The 22,102-nt window shown below is 38.1% G+C and overlaps 1 protein-coding gene across 2 annotated transcripts in view; it reads left to right on the top strand.

Moving 5' to 3' along the window:
* The window catches only part of itga9 (integrin, alpha 9), an 81,520-nt gene that overhangs the window by 30,413 nt on the left and 29,005 nt on the right, over window positions 1-22,102 (top strand). For both annotated transcript variants that reach the window (XM_017463683.3, XM_053679516.1), the window contains 7 exons: window positions 427-564; window positions 796-901; window positions 2,275-2,369; window positions 2,654-2,744; window positions 3,254-3,299; window positions 3,437-3,591; window positions 7,014-7,174. In XM_017463683.3, the coding sequence (XP_017319172.1) occupies window positions 427-564; window positions 796-901; window positions 2,275-2,369; window positions 2,654-2,744; window positions 3,254-3,299; window positions 3,437-3,591; window positions 7,014-7,174 (792 nt within the window). The remainder of the gene's footprint in view (window positions 1-426; window positions 565-795; window positions 902-2,274; window positions 2,370-2,653; window positions 2,745-3,253; window positions 3,300-3,436; window positions 3,592-7,013; window positions 7,175-22,102) is intronic.

Here is a 22,102-nt window from a genome sequence, read left to right as displayed (position 1 = left end):
TGATATGTGAAACAAGAAATTCACTGTGCTATGATGTATATGTGACAAGTAAAGTCTTCTTCTTCTTGTTCTTCATTTCCTTCTTCTTCATCTTTATCAAACGTACCGATATTGAATTATGTATTAAAGTAGAATGGCATAGTTGCTTTAAAATGGAAATAAGCTTTTAACAATTTTAGATAAGCAATAAAAGTTACATTTAGTACATTTTTGGCTGGATATTGTCACTGTTAACTGAGTATGATTCTGACACATTACATATACTTTTTTTTTTTTAATGATTGTGCTTTCAGAAGGCATTATGATATGATATTTTAATACAGTATTTTAAGTTATCTAATGCAGAATGTATTGAGAAAGTTCATTTGATAATTGCATGGAATTCTAATCAGAGCTGTCTTGCTCTGTGCCTTGGCTTGGTTTCAGATGGGCTCTTACTTTGGCTCCTCACTGTGTGCAGTTGACCTGAACGCAGATGGACTCTCAGACCTGCTGGTCGGAGCACCAATGTTCAGTGAAGTTCGGGATGAAGGCCAGGTGTCTGTTTTCATCAGCAGGGGCAATGTGAGTTCAGTCCTTCCTAAAATAACATTATTATAAACAATATATACACAGTTGAAAGCACTGCTAAACAGTATTAAGCTGCCTTTGAAGCACTCTCAGATGTAAATTAAACTTGTGTTTTTTTATGTTCTTCTAATTGTATGCAAGGTAATCTTGTCTTATGTATATGTTAAAAGTCTAGTTGTTTATGTATGATCTATAAAATCACTCAGAATTGTGATTAATGTGCAGGGGGTGATGGAGGAGGCGATGGTTTTGAATGGGGACAACGCATACAATGCTCATTTCGGAGAGTGTATCAGTGCCATTGGGGACATCGATGATGACGGGTACCAAGGTCAGATTGTGCACACTCAGTGTTAAAAGAACAAAGAGTTCATTAAGCTACTCTCTTTTAAGGCTGATTTTCATGATATTTTTTGAGAAGTCGTTTATAAATCCCGAATAGGCAGTAAATGCAGTTCTAGTTGAGAACTTTCATTCATTCATTCATTCCTTCATTTTCAGTAAGTGCTTTATCCTGGTCAGGGACTCAGTGAGTCCGAAGTCTATCGCGGAAACACTGATTGTGAGGGAGTGTGTACACCTGATGGGGCATCAGTCCATCACAGGGCACAATGCTCGTACACATTCACCCTCTCATCCACACCTAGGGGCAGTATAACATAGCCAACCTACCTATCAGCATGTGTTTTGGAGGTGGCAGGAAACCCATAAAAACAGGGGCAGAGCATGCACAGAAACTCTGCACAGACAGTATCCTGAGCTCAGGGTCGAACTGGGGAGCCTGGTGCTGTGAGACGGCAACTGTGCCGGAACTTTTATTATGAAGTTAAAATAAAAAACAGTTCTTAATCAGGAACAGACATATTATATATATTTTTTAATGCTTTATTTGCCCTAAATGCCACCATGATATCTTATATGCTTGCCATTTAGTTTTCTGACTCCCTGACTTTCAATCAAACTATTATGTGGTTCAGTTATGAGGCCTTACACATTTCCTGATTTTAACTCTTTTTGAAAGCACAAGATGCATTGGTTTCTGTTAGCATCAGGTTAGCTGTGTTTTTCTGTTTGTTTGGGAGACAAAGCTATATAGCACTCTGAATATGCTTCATAAAAGCAGCTCATTAGGCAGGTTCCGCATCAAGTCAAACACAGTTTATTTCCCTGCTCTAACACGCCTATTAAACCTGGTGATCAGGTGTTGTTGAGCAAGAATGTCATCATACTGTACCATGCTGGACTCCCCCTACCACACCCATTGTTCTGATAATGAAGGCATTATGGCTGCTGAAATTGTAAGAAGGCATTAGTATATTTATCTCCTATAGGTATCACTTCTGATAGCTTACAATCTGGCTGAATAGATGATGTAAATCTGTTTTAGTATATTTGCAGTTCTGGGATTTCTGCAGCTTCTAAAACAGCTGTGCATGTTTTAGTGTGTACTCTTTATGGCTGAAAGTTTTGCTATAATGTTAAATAATCTTTTTGTTTTGTGGTATGTTCTTCATCTCTGATGAAGAGTTACACAGGCACAGTACTTAATCGTGTAGTAAGTGACTTTAAATAGAGTAGCTCTTAAAGCAAGCACAGCTTTAAGTTTACAGCTGTAAACTCTCTCTTTCACACATCCACACACACGCACTTCCTCTCTGTGTTTATTTCCTCTAGTTTTCTCACTCACATCTGCATGTTTTGTAGATGTGGCGATAGGAGCACCCAAAGAGGATGACTTTGGGGGTGCAGTGTACATCTACCATGGTGATGCTAAAGGAATAGTCAACAAGTACTCAATGGTAACCTCACTACTCTAAAATACTTAGTCAAAATCTGTTAATGATTCTCTCAATTATGAAATCAACATTCATGTTGGCCACCTTCATTAGTCAGTAAGCAGAAAAAAATACACATATTCAATAATCTGAATGTAGAATATGGCAGTTTTCTTTAGTAGCTTTAATGAGAAATTTACAAGCCATTTGCAAAGAACACCTCTTTGTTTTATTTCCATAAATTTTCTCACTGTGTTATTGCTAGACATATGTTGATATGAGTAGGACCTTTTCGTCTGTGTTTCTAGAGGTTGTCTGGGCGAAGTTTTAATCCAGCCATCCAAATGTTTGGCCAGTCAATATCTGGCAATGTGGACATGGACGGAAACGGATATCCAGGTTTGACTAAACTTAACAGATTCTGATGGACATGATTAATATTTAAAATGAACTCACAACAACACATTAAGCCAGAACAAATTCCAGAAAAAAACACACTTGTATTATCTGACACTGAAGTAGATATTTCTGACTAAAGAGATGTCACCATATTCTGTTGATATATAACATCACAATAAGAATCGTATGAATATTTTAAATTAAAACTTTAAAATATAAAACTACACTGCCGCTTAATCAACCAAACAATGTCTGACTGTACTTCTGTGGTCATGTTTTTATTTTACTGAGAGGAATGAAAAGGTATATGACATTAATTCTTAATGTTCTTTGCAGCTATAAATATAGTCATGGCTTAATTTCCCAAGTTGCTCTCTGAAATGTTCTGTATTATGGCCCAACCTGGAATACCGCAATGTTTTTTTTAATTGTTGTGGACACTCCAACCCGAAAGAAAACTTTCGAAAATGTCTGTAACCTGCCTAAATAATGTCTTTGCTCCAATACAGATGTGACAATCGGTGCATTCATGGCAGACAGTGTGGTGTTATTAAGGTGAGAAATGCACTCCTGATCCAGCATGTCCTAATACTTGAACCAAAATAAATACAGTCACATAAAAAATAGCCTGTCATCTTTCCACTTCCTCATGAGTACGTCTTCTGATTTTTTTTTTTTTGCTGTGTGAATAGGTCGAAATCAGTAATCACAGTGGACGTGTCCATCTATTTGCCAGCCTCCATAAACATTACTGTGCCTCAGTGTCATGAAGGTCCACAGCATCTCAACTGCTTTAACGTCAGCGTCTGTATGCGCTTCCGTGGGAAACATGTGCCAGGACGGATAGGTGAGAAAAGTGTTGATCAGCTATTTTAAGTGGCACAGTGTTTCGCACAAGTAATCCAAATAGGCTGTACTTTGTCTCGGACAATAAAGAATGGAGCCTGGCTGCTAGGTGTAGTTCAGCATTCTGTATTGCATTGCAGAAGTACTTTTTCAGTGCTATCTCAGCTCAGCTTCAATCAGTTTAGTGGCTTAGAGCTGCACACCAGCAACCAGGTTATTTCCATGAGAACTACTAAACAGTCTAATAAAAAAGTCACAGAGTATTTGTGACATTTGCAAATTCTGCAAATTCTTCTCTTCTATTCTCTTCAAATTCTCTTCTAAAAACAAGCATTTACGTTTATTTATTTGTCTAGACATTTCTGTTCCTAAAACCTGACTTGTTTGTTTTCCAGTTGGGCTGGTTACTGCTGAGCATTCAACTGTTTTGGCACTATTCGGTATCTTAAATGTTCTTACTGTAACTGACAAAATTGCCTTCTGAAAACATTTAATTGCTTGCATGTGGTTGCATCACTTATTGATTTCACTTGTTGATTTTTCAGATGAGACAATAAGATTTAGCTTTGTAGTCTGTGCTGCATTCAGAGTTGAGTTATGTGGGTGTAGTGAGGATTTAATAAATAAAATAGTACACGAGTGTTCGGACCTCGGTTGTAATTACAGACTTACCCTGCTCGTCAGACAGTTACTGTATGTGAGTATTACAGACATGGGGTGGAGAGACAAGTCTCAGTTATGTGTGATTTTGACCTTGGACTTAAGCCTATTTTTTTTTTCAATATCAGCTCAAATGAGGAGCAGTATTAAGTTCATCTGCAGTACCTGATCGTTTGATGCATGCGAATGGAATGCAAATGCAAATCCATAAATAAAGTTATGTGTAATAAAGTGGAATGACACAGGAAAAAAGTATCGAACACGCTAAGAAAAAGCCGTTCTCCGAGGCAAGGTAAGGCAAGGACCCAGCTGAAATCCATCAGTAATTATACCCCCTATCTGTGCAAATTATTAACAGCTGGGTTAGTAAATTTATGGTCTATAAAAAGGCTTTTCATTACCAAGGAGTCACACAAATATCTCATGATGGGTAAAAGCAAAGAGCTCTCCCAAGACCTTCGCAACCTTATTGTTGCGAAACATATTGACATATTTCAAAACTTCTGAATCTTCCAGTAAGCACCACTGAGGTCATTATCCAGAATTGGAAGCAACATCACTCCGTCATCAACCAGCCACGCACAGGAGCTCCTTGCAAGATTTCTGACCAGGGAGTCAGAAGAATAGTCAGAAGAGTATCCCATGAGCCAAGGACCACTCAGAAAGAGCTCCAGAAACACTTGGAGGCAGCAGGTGCCATCGTCACAGAGAAAACAAGAGGCAATGCACTCTAATGCTCACGCTCACCCCGCAAGCACATTTAAAGTTTGCTACAATTCATTGGGACAAGTCTATTAAATACTGGGAGAGTGGAGTCTGGTCAGACGAGAGAAAAATTGAACTTTTTGGCAGTCATACTACACACCATGTTTGGAGAAGAAATGGCACTGCACATCACCCTTAAACCACTATACCAACAGTGAAGTTTGAGGGTGGAAGCATCATGGTGTGGGGCTGTTTTTCATCGCATGGTACTGGCAGACTTCATATAATTGAAGGAACAATGAATGGAGCCCTTTACTGGGAGATTCTTGAGAAGAATCTGCTGCTATCCACCAGGATGATGAAGACGAGACGTGGGTGGACCTTCCAGCAGGACAACGATCCAAAGCATACAGCAAAGGAAACTCTCAATTGGTTTCAGAGAAAATAAAGTCAAGGTGTTAGAATGGCCCAGTCAGTCACCTGATTTGAATCCAATTGAACAAGATTTAAAGACAATATGTTTAGAAGAATGAGCCAAAATCACACCTGAATACTGCGGCCGATTAATTTCTTCATACAGGAAGCGTCTTGAAGCTGTCATTACAAACAAAGGCGTGTTCAATATTGTAATTCCACTTTATTACACATAACTTCATTTATGTTGACTTTAATGTTGTGAATTCTTTATATTTACGGATTTCTTGAGTTAATACTGATTTCTGGTGAAAGTTTCATGTGAATAGCCTCATTGGAAATATATTTACTGAAAAAAAATGTTGCGAGTCCAATACTTCTTTTCCCCACTGTGTGTGTGTGTGTGTGTGTGTGTGTGTGTATGTATATATTATATATATATATATATATGACATTGAAGGTGACAGATAATTTCTTATCTTGTGAGCTGAATTTTTAATGGTAAAATTATGAAGGTTAGTACATTAACAAAAAATGTTGCCATTATTTTATTAATTCAGCATCTCAAAGTAGCAAATTAAAAGCATAAAAAAATATCCTACATCCCACACACATTGCAATTTCATGGCCTTGATTTAGTGCCTTGTGGCTTTGTTAAATTGTGTGTACAATTAACTGTCAGCACGTGCTGCGCTCAGTACGGTGGTCTGTGGGTATCGCTTGTGTACTGTTGACATACACACGTCTCATATTATTATTGTAGTAATGATATCTCTCATTGGTAGCACATAGTTTAAAGATCATTACTGGTATTGAAGATCATAATCTGCAGTGACTGACATGCTCTCAGGTGGAATGTATTTAATTGTCTAAACAGTTCTGTCTTGAGAAATGCTCTCTGTTTTGCTGCTTCTCCGACTAGTGACTTGGTTCATGCACAACTGTTAGCTATTTTCACACTGTTAGCTATTCAGTATAGAAAGTGTCTATGACTTTGCGTTCACACAGTGGGTGTAATCAGTACTCACTCGGTAGGTATAACCACGTGAGGGATGCAGGATATATAAAATGGGTGTTCTGCAGTTTGGCTGTTCCCAGGTGAGGAAAGAATAAGGGCTCTTCTGTTTCCGCTGCTTGGCATTAGTACTGGAAAGTGCTAGCTCACCTCTTCTCTGTATAACTACCCTCTGAAACACTCCCTTCCGATGTCTGAGTGAGGTCATGGCTCCATCACAGCTGGATGATGACAGAGACAGAGACCCTTGCACAGGTCCAACAGAGAGGGTGTGTGTTAGTGTGAACTCCATCCAAACCAGTTTCAGTAGAGTAACACCCTGAGTAATGACTTTTACTCACTGGTTCTTTGAAGGAAAAAAAAAAAAAAAGACCAGCACTGAAGGGCTTATGTGTGAGTTCTTGCATTTCAGCCCTTTTCAAACAGAAAATGTATGGAAACGGCTTCACTGATTGCATTCCCAGGATGTGTTGTGTTGTTCTGATGACTATCAGTGTGGGACAGACAGTTTATGTAGCCTTTTAGTGAACATTATGGAGAACTACACTACACTTAAATGCTTGTAATTTGTATATTATTGTTTAAATGCTAAAAGTACAGCACATTGGTAATTTGTGTTTCCCCCTCAGAGCTGCTGTACAATCTAACAGCGGATGCAGATAAGCGATATAAAGGCCTGTCTTCACGGGTCTATTTCACTCATGGTGGCGAGCAGAGTGGTACTGTGAGTCAAAACTTCAGCCTTAGCATCAACCAGCAGGAGTGCCATCACTACACGGCCTATGTACGGGTAGGTCCATTTTAGAGGAACCTCTATTGTCTTTAAGATGGTGTGTCCCAGTGGTGAGTGCACCTGAAGTAGAAATCACACCAGCTTATTGCTTCATAAATCAACAGTGTCACAGTATGTCTGTGTAAGCTGTGATTTCATTCACTCTAAACTTTTCCCAGGAGCTCAATACCCTCTGTAATCTGGCTTCAATTCACTGTGCAATTAAAAATGTTCTGTTAAGTCATTTGTAGCTATTAAATCTTTTTTTTTTTTTTTAAATAGATCAGGTTGATCAGGCACTTCTTTGCATCCTTTGTACCCTTAACATGTTTTTCACTAAAGAAAGTGAATATAATATACTTTTAACCATTTAAAGTAGTGTCTAAGTATGCACCATGAATACATTTTATAAACACATTACGTTCAGTTTCCCATGTAAAAGATATTCTGAAATTCATGCAAGTATTTCAAAGATACAGTACATAAAATCATGCAAATACAGGTCAAGAGCTTCAGTTAATGTTCACATTAAATATCAGAATGGGGAAAAGTGTGATCTCTGTAACTCTGATCGTAGCATGGATGTTGGTAACAGATGGGCTGGTTTGAGTATTTCAGAAACTGCTGATCTCCTGGGATTTTCACAAACAACTGTCTCTAGAGTGTACACAGAATGGTGCAAAAAACAAAAAAATACACAGAATAAGTGACAGTTCTGTGGGTGGAAACGCTTTGTTGATAAGAAAGGTCAGAGGAAAACAGCCAGATTGGTTTGAGCTGCCAGGAAGGATATAGTAACTCACACAATCACTCTTTACAACCGTGGTGAGCAGAAACGCAATTCAGCATGCACAAAACAGCAAAACCTTGCGGTGGGTGAGCTACAAAAGCAAGCTTAGAAAAAAAAATCATCTGGTCATTGTATAGTCATCAACTGTCCAGGTTTGGTGAGTCTGTACCCATGATAGCCGAAGATTCTTATTCTTGGCTTAGAAGAGTGGAACCTGATCTGGTGTTTCTGCCGCTGAAGCTGATCAGATTTCATGTGTGCTTATTTGAGTTACTATAGATGTCCTGTGAGCTCAAACTACTTTGGTCATTCTCCTCTGATCTCTGGTTTTTCACCATTCTGATGGTTCATCTGAACATTAACTGAAGCTCTTGATCTGTATCTTCTTGATTTTTTTGCATTGTGCAGCTGCCTCATGATTGGCTGATTAGATTGAATGTGCAGATGTACGGGTGTTCCTAATATATATATATATCATACATACATACACACCACAAACACTATCTAAATTTATGTGGCCTAATTGTTGTAGAATTCCACTATAAATAGGCCTACACGTTATACAGTTTTCTTTACAAGCACACTATCTGCCTTCAGGGTGTAAATTCACTGTTTGAAGCCTCGGTGTTCTCAGGGTCTTCTCTGAGAAGCAGCTTTAGTAAGCAGTCCTTCAGAAAGCCTGTAAAACCTCTGCCACTGTTTTACGCAGCACCACAGGTCTTCTTTTACTTTGAGCTACTGGGAGGAAGGGCTTGGCCACGAGTTGGTGATTTTTTTCCATCTGTCAAATGATGCATGAAAAAACAAACACTATCAATCGAATGAGTTTGTATTTTCTAAAGCAGTGTTATCTTAACTGGTCTACAGAGTCAGGCTACAGAGTCATACGTCCTCTATTTAAGCTCCCAACACACCTAAACTAAATAACAGGAAGGGTGTGACACAATGCAACTATCTGTATCTGTATTTGTATTTGTTTAGGGTTCCACATATTCATATTTGTTTTCATGTTCAGATATAAAATGGAAGGATTATGGTCTTGGCCAGCAGTTTGTTTGTTTTTTGGACATTATGTGGACAACTATGCCCAGAAACACAGAAAAACACTGAATAGAACAGGCCTGCTGGGAATTATGACAAACAAAAAGCAACTTACAGAACATAACTCCTGAACCACATGCCCTGTGGAACTTTCTGGCAAGCTTTTTATCTTCTCTCTAATGTGACTAAGTAAAAACGCTAACTATGTTTCAAAACAATGATGTCTTTCCCAAATCTTTGAACTGTTGTTTATACAGTAGTTGACAACAAATCTACTACCATCTAGTAGTATTTCAGCAGATTTACTAGTTTTGGGGTTTCATTCCAGAAAGATCAGAAAAGATTGCTGGACATGCCATCAGAATCTACTCAGAAGCTGAAACACAGTGCTGCTGTGAGTCAAACTTAGGTCTTTTAAGCAGCATTTCAGCATAATGATCACATGATTTTCCCGGAAGTTTTTATTTATTTATTTATTTATTTTTTAAATGATGGAGATCATTTAACAAGAGAAAAAAAAGGCACAATAAAAATAGTTAAGACTTTTAAAGGTAATTAAACTAATAGTTTTTGGAGACCCCAGCAAAATAAAACATGTGGTCTATGTGTGTTACATGGATAACTAAATAAATAAAAACACGTGTGCAACATTGTTAACTCATTTCCCATGCAAAGAAAAATGTGTGTCCTTCGTCGAGAACACAGGCTTTTTGGGCTGGTCTTTTTGTGCAGTTTTTTCAGATGTTGTTTTGTGGAAACCTGGCAACCCCGATCACAGGCTCCTTATAAAAAGCAAAAATCCTCAACTTTTTTTTGTTCAACTGCAAACACATAGTCTCCATGTTTGTATCAGTATTTTGTATTCTCTCAGAACACGTACTCTGTTCAGTGTGAATGCTGTGTTCATATTCAGTTATACCAATAACATGCACCAGTTTGGAAACACTAATCTTAAGGGAATAGTTGTATTATTTGTAATCCTGTTTTTGGATTATATTCACTCAGCATTTTGTTGTTGATAATATGTCAAGTTTGCTTACAGATCACACTCTTCTGACTGCTTATGTGTTCTGCATGGAGTTTTTACCACTGTTGTGTGCTGATGTGTTTGCTTCTCTAGGGATATAAATGAATATGAATCCTTTTTTTTTTCTAGACTAACTAATGTGTGACTGTTTCACTGGGGAGGTAAATGTTAATTTCCCGTTAACTATAGGGTACTCTTGCCATCTAGTCTGTTGTACAGCAATGGCATCTCTGTGGGTGATCTGTAATATAGCTGAGAAGATAAACACGCTTGTCCTAAAGTTAAGAGAGCTGTTTATCTGGGACGACTCACCTGTCATGTGGGATTTGTCTAGCGTTCTGTATGTATAGAAATACCTGAACATCTGTCTTGATTCAGGTGTTGGACTACACCAATAGTGTAAATCTGTTCGAAACATCATGTCATGATGTTTTTTCTTGCAGTATTTGCAGAGTTGTGTTTCATACTGTTGCATTTCAAGGAGAGATGGTCTTCCATGTAAGCGTTTATTTATTTTCTTGTTACTGTATGTTTACTGGCAGCATAGCAGTGTTTGAAGTTTGACTAAGACAAGTGTCTGTGGTTGTGAGGTGTCTTAGCACTGCTTAGACTGGTCAACCTGGACCTGCTTATTGTTGGTTTTAGATTATAGTGTTTATTGTGCTGGTTCTGTGTCTATAATAATATGCATGTTTTTCCTCCTTACAATTAGAGTTTAGTCTAGACAGCTGAGTTGCCTCACGCATGCAGTGTATTAGACAGGAAGTTCCCGGGAGACACGACACCACAGTATAAAAGATTAAAATTTTTTAGAAGAGGATGCAGACAGAAGTAAGTACTTTTAGTGACTATGTGCTTCAACAAATATGATTGCATCAGCTAGCTGACAGGAAAATGCACATACTCTGCGGCAACTTCCTGTTTAAGGTAGGTTTGTGCAGTTCAGAAGAATCTAAATCCCTGTCATGAGGCTCCATTCACCAAACGTCTCAGGAGCCAGATCTGCCTGACGAATCCCCTCATACAGTCTGCCCACATGAAGCACTACCCCCCTCCTTTTCACTAGCTGAATAATGCTAATGGAAACCAGCTGGTGCTTTGCAGGCTTCTCAGTGAGAGCATTGTACAGACATACACACACTCCCTCCTGGTTTTTTTTTTTTTTTTTTTTTTTTAAATATAATTGTAAGCACTGAATCCCACTACTATGAGTAATCCTCCACTAGCCTCATGGAGTTTGTATTGTGTCATGTGGACAACTTTGTTGACTTCCTGATGATGAAAGAGTGGTTTCGAGGCCCAGTACAGTCGATCTAGTCTCTGAGTATGTGAGTGCTACACTATACACAGTGGTATTAGCAGAGGGGAAAGATGGTGTGCGAATAACACCATCTCAGTTCTTAAAAAAAACATTTTTTGTCTGGTAGAATGTGGACTCAAGAGATTGTGATCTGTAGAGAAATTAATTTTGGTATTCACAGATATTTTCAATGGTTTATTGAAATATCATGATGCTGTCATGACAGCCATATTATTGCTGTCTTTATCATCAAGAAAATTTACTATTTATAAGTTGTTCAGAAATTTCTCACAATAAGTACATATGTAGATTTATTATTATTATTTTTTTAATCCGTTCTCATGATAACATGGTATTAATATGAGCGAGCATTTCCATGGGTTTGTATATTATTCCTACTGTAGTGTTAGTAATATAGGCAGATAGAGTATATAGAATTAGCAAGTATATTTCCGACTCTTTTGGTGGTACGTGGTTACAGAGAACCTTGCTTTTGGTTTGATTTACAGTTGTGCAAAGTTAATTGAGAATTAATGGGCAGTGTTTTTACCATTACTCCAGCAGTTCAGTCAGCAGAACCTTAAAGCTACAACATTAATGCTACAACATTCTCACAAATTACGAATAAAAACCCCAGTTGTAATTTTCATTCTTGAGAATTATTGAGGCATTATGTAACTGTTTCATGCTGATCATCAGAACATGTTTCTATTGGCAGAGGCTATGGAATAGCATATCAGCTCTCCAGATGTTTCTTGCTTGGTTATTTTTAGCTTAATATTTTGAGCACTTGCACGTGAAAGAAAAATCTAATAATATGGAACATTGCAATTTTAGAAATTGTGAGAGGATACATGTACGAATGAGTGTATAACTATGAGTATGAGGTTAATCTGACTCATCAGCCAATTAAGTTCTTCAGCCAATTAAGTCTGAAATGTTTTTTTTTTCTTCCAGAGAAAAGAAAACAGTAAAATGTTCAGGACACATGTCAGAAATCACTGCTCTAGTCATCCCATGTCACTGGGCACATTTTAGAAGTATTTATTTACTATTCCCAAGCCCACCATCAACCAAAACTGAGAAAGAAAAACTCCATTTGTTTCATCAGGTGCAAAGGACAGTTGAATTTCCTGTTTTGCAGTGTCTGTTACGCAAAGTGACTTCCTTTCAGAGGAACAGGAAATGTTCCATGTATTTTGAAGACAGTTAAATTCAAGGTGAGCCAGTGGTGGGCCTCTGTATAAACGCAGCTGAGTAAAACATAACAATTATTAAACCGATAGATGCTTTTCATGTACTTTTCATATAAGGAAAAAACGTACGGGAAAAACTCATGGGCTTGGTTGAGGGTTTAATTTTGTGTTTAATAGACTTGTAGACATTATATACACAATACAAATAGAAATACATGAATATATAAATACTTGTAAAAATTCCTTCTGCATGCAAGTACAAATGGGATTGCAAAAGCATTTATTCTTTTTTTGGATTTGTGGAATAAGGATGATAAAGTGCAATATGTAAAGAAGCATATTGTTGTTATGGCAGAATCAGACCTGTTCAGACATTGACACGTAGTTAGTTTTACTACTATTGTGCACAAAAATGCAGGCGTAATTACACGTTTTACAGTTGAATTTGAATTATGTGTCCGATTATGCACAGTCACATGTGCATAATGAATTTGCTAAATTAGCATTTGAATTTGATTAAAGGCAGGTAAGATGCTGCCATAGAAAGCAGCTTTGGCTGACATGCATGCGCGCACACACACACACACACCCCTCTCTCATACCACTGTTATGGTACTATGCAGGGTTCTGGCTCATTAAGAGAGAGTGCTAGACTGCCTGCCACCAGTCAGCTTTGTGTTTGCCCCTGCTTCAGTTCCACATGACACTGCCGTTCCCTCAATGCCATTCCACTGGTTTCATTTACCCCAGGCCAAGAAAGCTGATACAATGAATCTACATAGCACGAAGGTAATCATATCCAGCTGTCTCCCATTAAGCATGCTTGCCACTCCAGCACCTATTTATAAAACCCTACGATGGAAAAAATACTGAAATGTGCACAGCCCTACCCATAGCGAATACAGTGGAAAACTCTAGTCCAAAATGAGCACATGTAGTTCCAGACAAATGTTCTGTCATCATGGATCGTTCATTAATGTCCATAATGATGTTGGGCAATGTTGTTTACATACATATTTATCTAGAAATAAATACAAACAGGGAAACATTTTTGGCAATGGGAACCACACAAGCTTGTATTTAAAGGTCAGAGGATGTAGTGTTTTCCACCTGCTTGTTTCTGTATCGCTACTATACAGTCATTCAGTTCAGTGATTAAGCCTGGTCTCTACCCTGCTTGTTGCGTAATTGTATCTAGTATCCTAGAAGCTCAGCTTTCTATTTTACTTGTAGGTGTTTCAGGCTTCTGACTAGAACAGTTGTCACCAGCCCTGTTTCTGGAGATTGTCCTTCCTGAAGACTTTAGCTTCAACCATAATCGTGCCTACCTGACCTTCTAATCATTGCCTTAAGAAGTTCTTGATCAGCTAAAACAGGTGTGTTAGATTTTGGTTGGAGATGAAACCTGCAGGAAGGTAGATCTCAAGGAAGAGAGTTGGTGACCACCGGACTAGAGGGTTCAAACGTACACACACACACACCCCAATGACTGCAGAGCTGCCATGCAAGACACTAGCTTGCCGTCAGGAGCAACTTGGGGTTCAGTGTCTTGTCCAAGGACACTTTTGACACTATGTAAAGGATATATTCCTATGTACACCACATGCTTTTAAATAGTGCTTTTAGATGCTTTTTAAATACGTTATGCTTTATTTTATGATATGTCTGATTATATTTTACATATATTTACATATCTATATCCCCTTTTAAATCTAGTGAATTCTATTTACACACTAGGAAGTACCTTGTTGACTTTGGTTGAATGAACTTTCTGACCTTTCATGCAGTCTCTGTACCTTTTATACACTACTACGTGCAGCAGTTTTTTAGTATTTCGTAAGTATGCAATGATATAAAATGAATAGGACATCCTCCTGTTTGCAGTTAACAGGAGCATGTTCTGCTGATTGAGTCTTTAAAACATTTGACGGATTTAACATTAATGCCTATGTGCCTTTAGCCTAATGCCTATACCCTTTAGCTTATTGAGCAACTGGGGACCAGCAAGTGTGTTCTTCATTTATTCCAAATATTTACACCTCCAATCTGAAATAGGGAGGTGTAATTTTGTAGTTGGTGGAATATTTGTTTAAAAAGAAGACTTCTGTCTTAGGCACACTTCTTACACTCTTTATATTGAAAAAAAAAGTTGATGACATCATGCACCCTCAGCCCCCGTCAGTCACTAAACCCTGACTAAGATTACTTCCATAAAAGGACTCGATCCCAATCCCCCCTCCTCAGATGTGTTTTTCCCGGCCAGAGTCCCCACTTCCTCAAATGTGTTTTCCTGGTTGGAGTCTGTAGGTTGTGTTCTGTCTCTGTTGATTAGCCAAACCAAAAAATTTTACTACACTACTCAAAGAACAGAGAATACAAGATGGAGGGAACTAAGTCAGAATCCAGGAAATGAGATGGGAGGAGTGGAGGATTTCTTTGACTAGTATAATAGTGATCTCCCTAATTTTACTTGAGGGGACCCACCTGCTCACTGTGCAAGTAGAACTGGGGGTGTATTTATTATTAGAGGAATTTGAGCGTTACTGACTAAAAGAGAACACTAATTAGGATACATTAGAGAAAATTGAAAATATGTGCATATAAACCAAACCTCGATAATGCAAGTCAAAGGTTGCTGTTTTGTAATTTTTCCAAATCAAAGGAGGTTGCTGTTGGATTCCATTATAATCAAGGCATTTCTTACATTAAATAGTCTTCTGAGTAATCGGAGTAATCTTGTTTGTTTTTTTGAGTGCATGGAAGTTGTGTGTTTCATGGACCAGGTTTTGGCTAACAGGTTTTGGCTTATGTGACAAAAGTATGTTTGTGGACAGACTCTTAACCGTAGCGACAGTTAGCTACATGCATTTTCCTAAATCATTAATAATCCAATAAGAAAGAAAAATGTTCACATAAAAGCTTAAATCAGAGCAGAATCTGAATGAAAATCATAAGGCCTATCTAAATAAATTTTTGATCTCACTGAGCAAGTGGAGGTGATGCATTTAATAACCCATTATATACAGTATCTCACAAAAGTGAGTACACCCCTCACATTATTGTAAATATTTGATTATATCTTTTCATGTGACAATACTGAAGAAATGACACTTTGCTACAATGTAAAGTAGTGAGTGTACAGCTTGTATAACAGTGTAAATTTGCTGTCCCCTCAAAATAACTCAACACACAGCCATTAATGTCTAAACCGCTGGCAACAAAAGTGAGTACACCCCTAAGTGAAAATGTCCAAATTGGGCCCAAAGTGTCAATATTTTGTGTGGCCACATTATTTTCCAGCACTGCCTTAACCCTCTTGGGCATGGAGCTCACTAGAGCTTCACAGGTTGCCACTGGAGTCGTCTTCCACTCCTCCATGACGACATCACGGAGCTGGTGGATGTTCGAGACCTTGAGCTCCTCCACCTTACGTTTGAGGATGCCCCACAGATGCTCAATAGGGTTTAGGTCTGGAGACATGCTTGGCCAGTCTCTCACCTTCACCCTCAGCTTCTTTAGCAAAGCAGTGGTCATCTTGGAGGTGTGCTTGGGGTCGTTATCATGCTGGAATACTGCCCTGCGGCCCAGTCTCCGAAGGGAGGGGATGATGCTCTGCTTCAGTATGTCACACTACATGTTTGCAGTCATGGTTCCCTCAATTAACTGTAGCTCCCCAGTGCTGGCAGCACTCGTGCAGCCCCAGACCATGACACTCCCACCACCATGCTTGACTGTAGACAAGACACACTTGTCTTTGTACTCCTTACCTGGTTGCTGCCACACACGCTTGACACCATCTGAACCAAATAAGTTTATCTTGGTCTCATCAGACCACAGGACATGGTTCCAGTAATCCATGTCCTTAGTCTGCTTGTCTTTAGCAAACTGTTTGCGGGCTTTCTTGTGCATCATCTTTAGAAGAGGCTTCCTTCTGGGACGACAGCCATGCAGACCAATTTGATGCAGTGTGCGGTGTATGGTCTGAGCACTGACAGGCTGACCCCCTACCCCTTCAACCTCTGCAGCAATGCTGGCAGCACTCATACATCTATTTCCCATCATATCTGGATATGATGCTGAGCACGTGCACTCAACTTCTTGGGTCGACTATGGCGAGGCCTGTTCTGAGTGGAACCTGTCCTGTTAAACCGCTGTATGGTCTTGGCCACCGTGCTGCAGCTCAGTCTGGGTCTTCTTATAGCCTAGGCCATCTTTATGTAGAGCAACAATTCTTTTTTTCAGATCCTCAGAGAGTTCTTTGCAATGAGGTGTCATGTTGAACCTCCAGTGACGAGTATGAGGGAGTGTGAGAGAGATGACACCAAATTTAACACACCTGCTCCCCATTAACACCTAAGACCTTGTAACACTAACAAGTCACATGACACCAGGGAGGGAAAATGGCTAATTGGGCCCAATTTGGACATTTTCACTTAGGGGTGTACTCACTTTTGTTCCCAGCGGTTTAGACATTATGGCTGTGTGTTGAGTTATTTTGAGGGGACAGCAAATTTACACTGTTATAGAGGCTGTACACTCACAACTTTACATTGTAGCAAAGTGTCATTTCTTCAATGTTGTCTCATGAAAAGATATAATCAAATATTTACAAATATGTAAGGGGTGTACTCACTTTTGTGAGATACTGTACATAAGGAATAACTCACTCCGGTCCGTTACATTATTAGAAAATAATGCACACCCTGAAGTTGGTTAGGGTTAGGGTTACACCTCGGGTGTGCATTTTTTTCTAATAATTCAACGGACCGCAGTCAACTATTCCGCTTATACCACAGTCACCACACTTCAAGACATTAAGATGTTTTATTGTCAGGTTTTTGTCCTTAAAACACTCTCCGTTGCTAATTTTAGAGCTGGTAACTGAGGCTTGAGCCATTGATATGGAGTTATTGGGGAGAGAGAGAGAGAATTCACTTTTTTTTTCTTCATTTCATGCTGATAATATAAAAATAGATCAAATAAATATTGATAAGCCTACTTGTTCACAGGGATTTTCGCTTTTTATTATGACAGAAAATACAACGAATAAATAAATGGATATTGATACTTGTTCACCAGCTTATTACACCTGCCCTCTCATGCTCTCTTTTTTCACGCTCTTTCTCTCTAATTGACTGTATATCAATAGCTCAAGCCTCCGCTTCGTCTCGTGGCCGCATTACTACCTCGGGTGTACGTTATTTTTCTAATAATTCAACGGCCCGTCATCAATTATTCCTTACATATTTCTGGAAAATCTTAGTTTTCTGTCACTTTGTTTGTTGGTAGGTAAACGTGTGTGCTGTGGTAGACAGTAGGCTAACTTTTGAGTTATTTCATTTAACTTGGCGAAGTGGAACTATAATGCATTCAAGACCTGACTGGAATTACTTCAGCTGTGCATTTACTAAAAAATAATTCCGCACCTCAGAACGTCTGTCAGCCAATCAGAATCGAGAATTCAACAGCACTGTGGTATAAACAAGAATAATCGTTTTGTAAAACGTGTCTGACATCCTGTATATGCAAAAGGCATGATGTTCACTGACCAACACATCTTTTTTTTAAAGTATAGGAAGAAACAAAACATTCAAAATATTAACCTATACATGAAAATATTAACAAAATCAAACTTTTTTGTGTGTGCAGTTATTCCCAGACTTTGGTTTTTAATGATGTTAACACCAAGAAAGTCTCCAGTGTCAGCTCTTTGTACCAGTAAATTATCTACCATGGGAAAGTTTTCAGGGAGTTGTCATGTTTGTCCTTAACATAGCGAACTGCATTCATTTGTCTTATTAAATTCAGGAGAGATTTAAAAGAGAGACTGGTGAGGGAACAACTATATATATATATATATATATATATATATATATATATATATATATATATATATATATATATATATACATATATATATATATATATATATATATACACACATTTCATGTTATCATACATTTTCTTCTTTTTAAAGACATCATTTTAAAAGAGTCTAATAGAGACAGATTTATTTCAGCTTTAATTCACCCTATCAGTATTCCAGTGGGTCAGAAATGTACATACAGCAAGTTAACAGTCTCCTTAAACAATTTGGGAGATTCCAGAAAATATGTAATGACCTTTAAAGGCTTCTGATTGGCCAGTGGCAAAATTATGGGTTAATTAGGAGTGTACCTCTGGCTGTATAAGGGCCCTCCTATAGAAACAATATTGCTCTTGATACCATAGGAAAATCCAAGTCAGCCATGACCTTTGACACAAAAAAAGTGGACCTCCACAAGTATGGTTCCTCCTTGGGCACAATTTCCCAACAACTGCAGGTATCATGAGCATCTGTACAATCATCTGTATGCAAATATGAAAGTCTTTGGAACACACAGACACTGAGTATTTCAGGAACATAACTTTTATGAAAGCTTTTTTGACTGAATCCCAAAACAACAGGAAAAGAAACTGGTGAAGGAGCTGGAGGCATCAGGTACCAAATGATGTACATCCACCATTAAGCATTGATAGATTTTATGCAATATTAATTGAACACAAATCATTGTCCATTTACCTTACACGAGAGCACTTCATCCAAATCATTCCAAGTTTCATAATATGTCAGTTGGATCATCTTCTGTTTTATTCAGGAGCAAAAGATATTTTGGTTGAATTTTGAGTGATTATGTGCTAGTGTACTCGTGTTGAATTGCGGAGCTCCTATGCAAAATATATCAAAGTTCATAGGTCTGGTAGTGTAATATAGTCAGATTAAACATCACTGGATGTCAGGGAAGTATAATATCATGTATAGGTGATTAAATTGGTATGTAATAGTACTAAACTAATGTCTCATTTGAGGAAAGTAATTGGGTGGACCTGAGACCCAATCACAATGTAAATGAGCAACAACTTAAAAAAAAAAAAAAAAAAAAAAAAAAAAAAAGTAGAATCTTAGAAATATTTACATGCATTTCAGAGTTCCTTAGTGTTTTTTGCTTTAATGATGGCGTGCACTCAAGCTGACATGCTCCACACATGTGCTTCAGTGAAAGGGATAAGGCTCACAGATAATCTGACCTTTTGTACAATATCACAGATTTGTTTAGAATTTAAATACTGACCTAGAAATTGTACAGCATCTTGAATATTGCATCATCAACATGTTGCAGATTTCTTTCTTTTGTTTTAGATTGTAAAACATTCTAAAATGTTCTCTTCGTTTACAGAGGTTTTTTTTTTTTTTTTAATCCCAGCTTTTCTATGTGGTCTCAGACGTTTGGACCCCACTGTATGTGCGGTGCTTGTGAAGACCATGGGAGAATGTATGAGAATCAGGAGGAAGAAAATGTGGTAGAGTTAAGAGAGGAAAAAGGACAGCACCACAGATGGAATGAGTTTTCTGCCTATTAGTGTGATCATCCTCCCCAATGCTAAAATGCTGTGTACCACACGGCCTGTGCGCTCTTATCCACTGCTGGGCTTTGAGTGACCCTTTCCCATGGGAAAAAAATTATAGCTGTTCTGTTGGTGCTTAAAATGTGCTATGGGCCTGTGAATGTTTGCCCGTAGGACTGTAGCGCTTCTTCTTGGCTTAAATCGTAGCTTTTGGAGAGCTTTTAGTTTGATTTGTTTGGAAAATGAAACATTTCTGTATACAGGCTAATGGCTAAGGAATGAGTATCTGTGTTTAATTATGAGTTTCAGATGTGCTTAGGTATTTTGGAGAGCAATTTACACCAGTGTGCTGTTCAAACCTCCCCCTTCCTCCCTAAAACCAAAACACAGATAGGATTACCTGATGGACTGGAATTTCTTGGCTATAGTCTCAGATTTGGGAGCTGGAGATAATGCATTACTGTCATGATATTATAGGTATATGCAAGTCATAAATCTGCTGTTATTGTTAGATCCATGTGTAAAATTAAATTTTATGCGAAAGGCCTCAAAAGATGAAAATATCCTGTACTGATAAATGTGTTTATTTTTACACTGTAGTATAGATTGATTTTGGAATGTGACTGGGATTAATTTAGTTTTTTTTTTTTTCATTATAATAATTTATTTACAGATCCTGAATGACCTCTGAATGTTATTAGTAGTTGTGCTATATGGGCTGTTTTTGTCATCACGGTTTCTTGGAGTCATTTCTTGTGGTTACTTCCCAATTCTGCTAGATTCTCTGTGGGAGGAAGAGATCAGGTTCTGCTGTCTAATAAATGTATTAAAGGGATATTCACAGATGTTTTACTCAAGGCGTTTTTTAAAATAATGCTGATGCTTCACTTGGATCACTTGGCTTTTTTCCATGTAGGACGGTTTGTGGTGTTTGGTTATTGTTTTGCTTCAGATTCTTGCTGTGTATATTAAAACGTTTTATAAGCGTTCTTAGTGAAGCATTGCAAAGAGCTAAAAGGCATTACAGTTATTTTCTAGTCACAGATTAATTGCATTACCAAGGGCTAAATTGATAACTGATTTGCTAAAGTAAGAGAGTGTGCCATATTAATATTTATCAACTATACTATCCAACTGTTCTGTCAAAATGCATTGAGTCAGATTGCATAAGCCCTGTTGCAACTGAACATGGAGCACACAGCCTTGTATCAATGATCTGGGTGTGCCTGGTTTACGTCATCCCGACTCCCTCCCTTGCTTACTGAAACACACTGGCAGCATAAAGGAAGAAATTCCAATGTGACCATTGCAACGTGATCATTTTTGTTTTTTTGGTTACACTAACACTTTTAGTAGATCAAAGCAGAGCTTAGTTCATAATTTAAGGTATGCAAGATGTGATATAATCTATCTCAGAGCCATTTCATTACATCATTCCCTCTCTTTCTAAAACCATAATCTGAGATTTATGGGGAGGGTCATTCAATCCAGACAAGTCTAGGTCTTTAAAATCAGCCTAATATTATTTGAATGTATTTTTTTTCTATATTAAAGAATAAATTATGCAAAAATAGGTTGCACAAACATATAATTTGCTAAAAAGGAAAAGGAACATGCGTATATCTTTAGCCTCATGAAGAAATCTAGACTGTATTCATAAATCTTGAGTAACAGCTATATCCTGGTCCCGGAAACACTGAGAGGTGGGTGGGAATGTTATTATTATATGATCTGGAAACGCTTCGTGCAGCCACCCCTTTTGTGCACCCCACTCAAGCAATATTTTGCATATAACCCTATTAATACTAAAGTATTAGTGTCAGATTTGTACCCCTGTTTCCTCCTCAATTTGGTCTTGCCAGTGCCCTAACTAACTAACTATCCCCTATTACATGACAGCTGCCAGCTATCTGTGGCAAACACATGCTTCCTCCAAAACACATGGAGTTGACCCTCCTTATCTTTTCTACATTAATGTTGTGTCACAGATCAGCAGTACTGACTTACAAGGGAGAAAGAGTCACTCGCCCAGAGAGCAATGGCTAATGGCTACTAATGGCTATTAGTAAAAGGGTCAGAATAATAGTTTTATTTTTGAATTACATTATCCATATCTCAGTCATTAATTGTAACAAACTACTTAGTTAAATAACATAACATTTATTATTCAGCTAGGTAGCATGCCTCTGCTTGTTTTTTTTCTACA

Source organism: Ictalurus punctatus, chromosome 3 (genome assembly GCF_001660625.3).
Source record: "Ictalurus punctatus breed USDA103 chromosome 3, Coco_2.0, whole genome shotgun sequence".
In the NCBI taxonomy this organism is placed as follows: Eukaryota; Metazoa; Chordata; class Actinopteri; order Siluriformes; family Ictaluridae; genus Ictalurus; species Ictalurus punctatus.
This window is presented reverse-complemented; position numbering and strand designations above follow the sequence as displayed.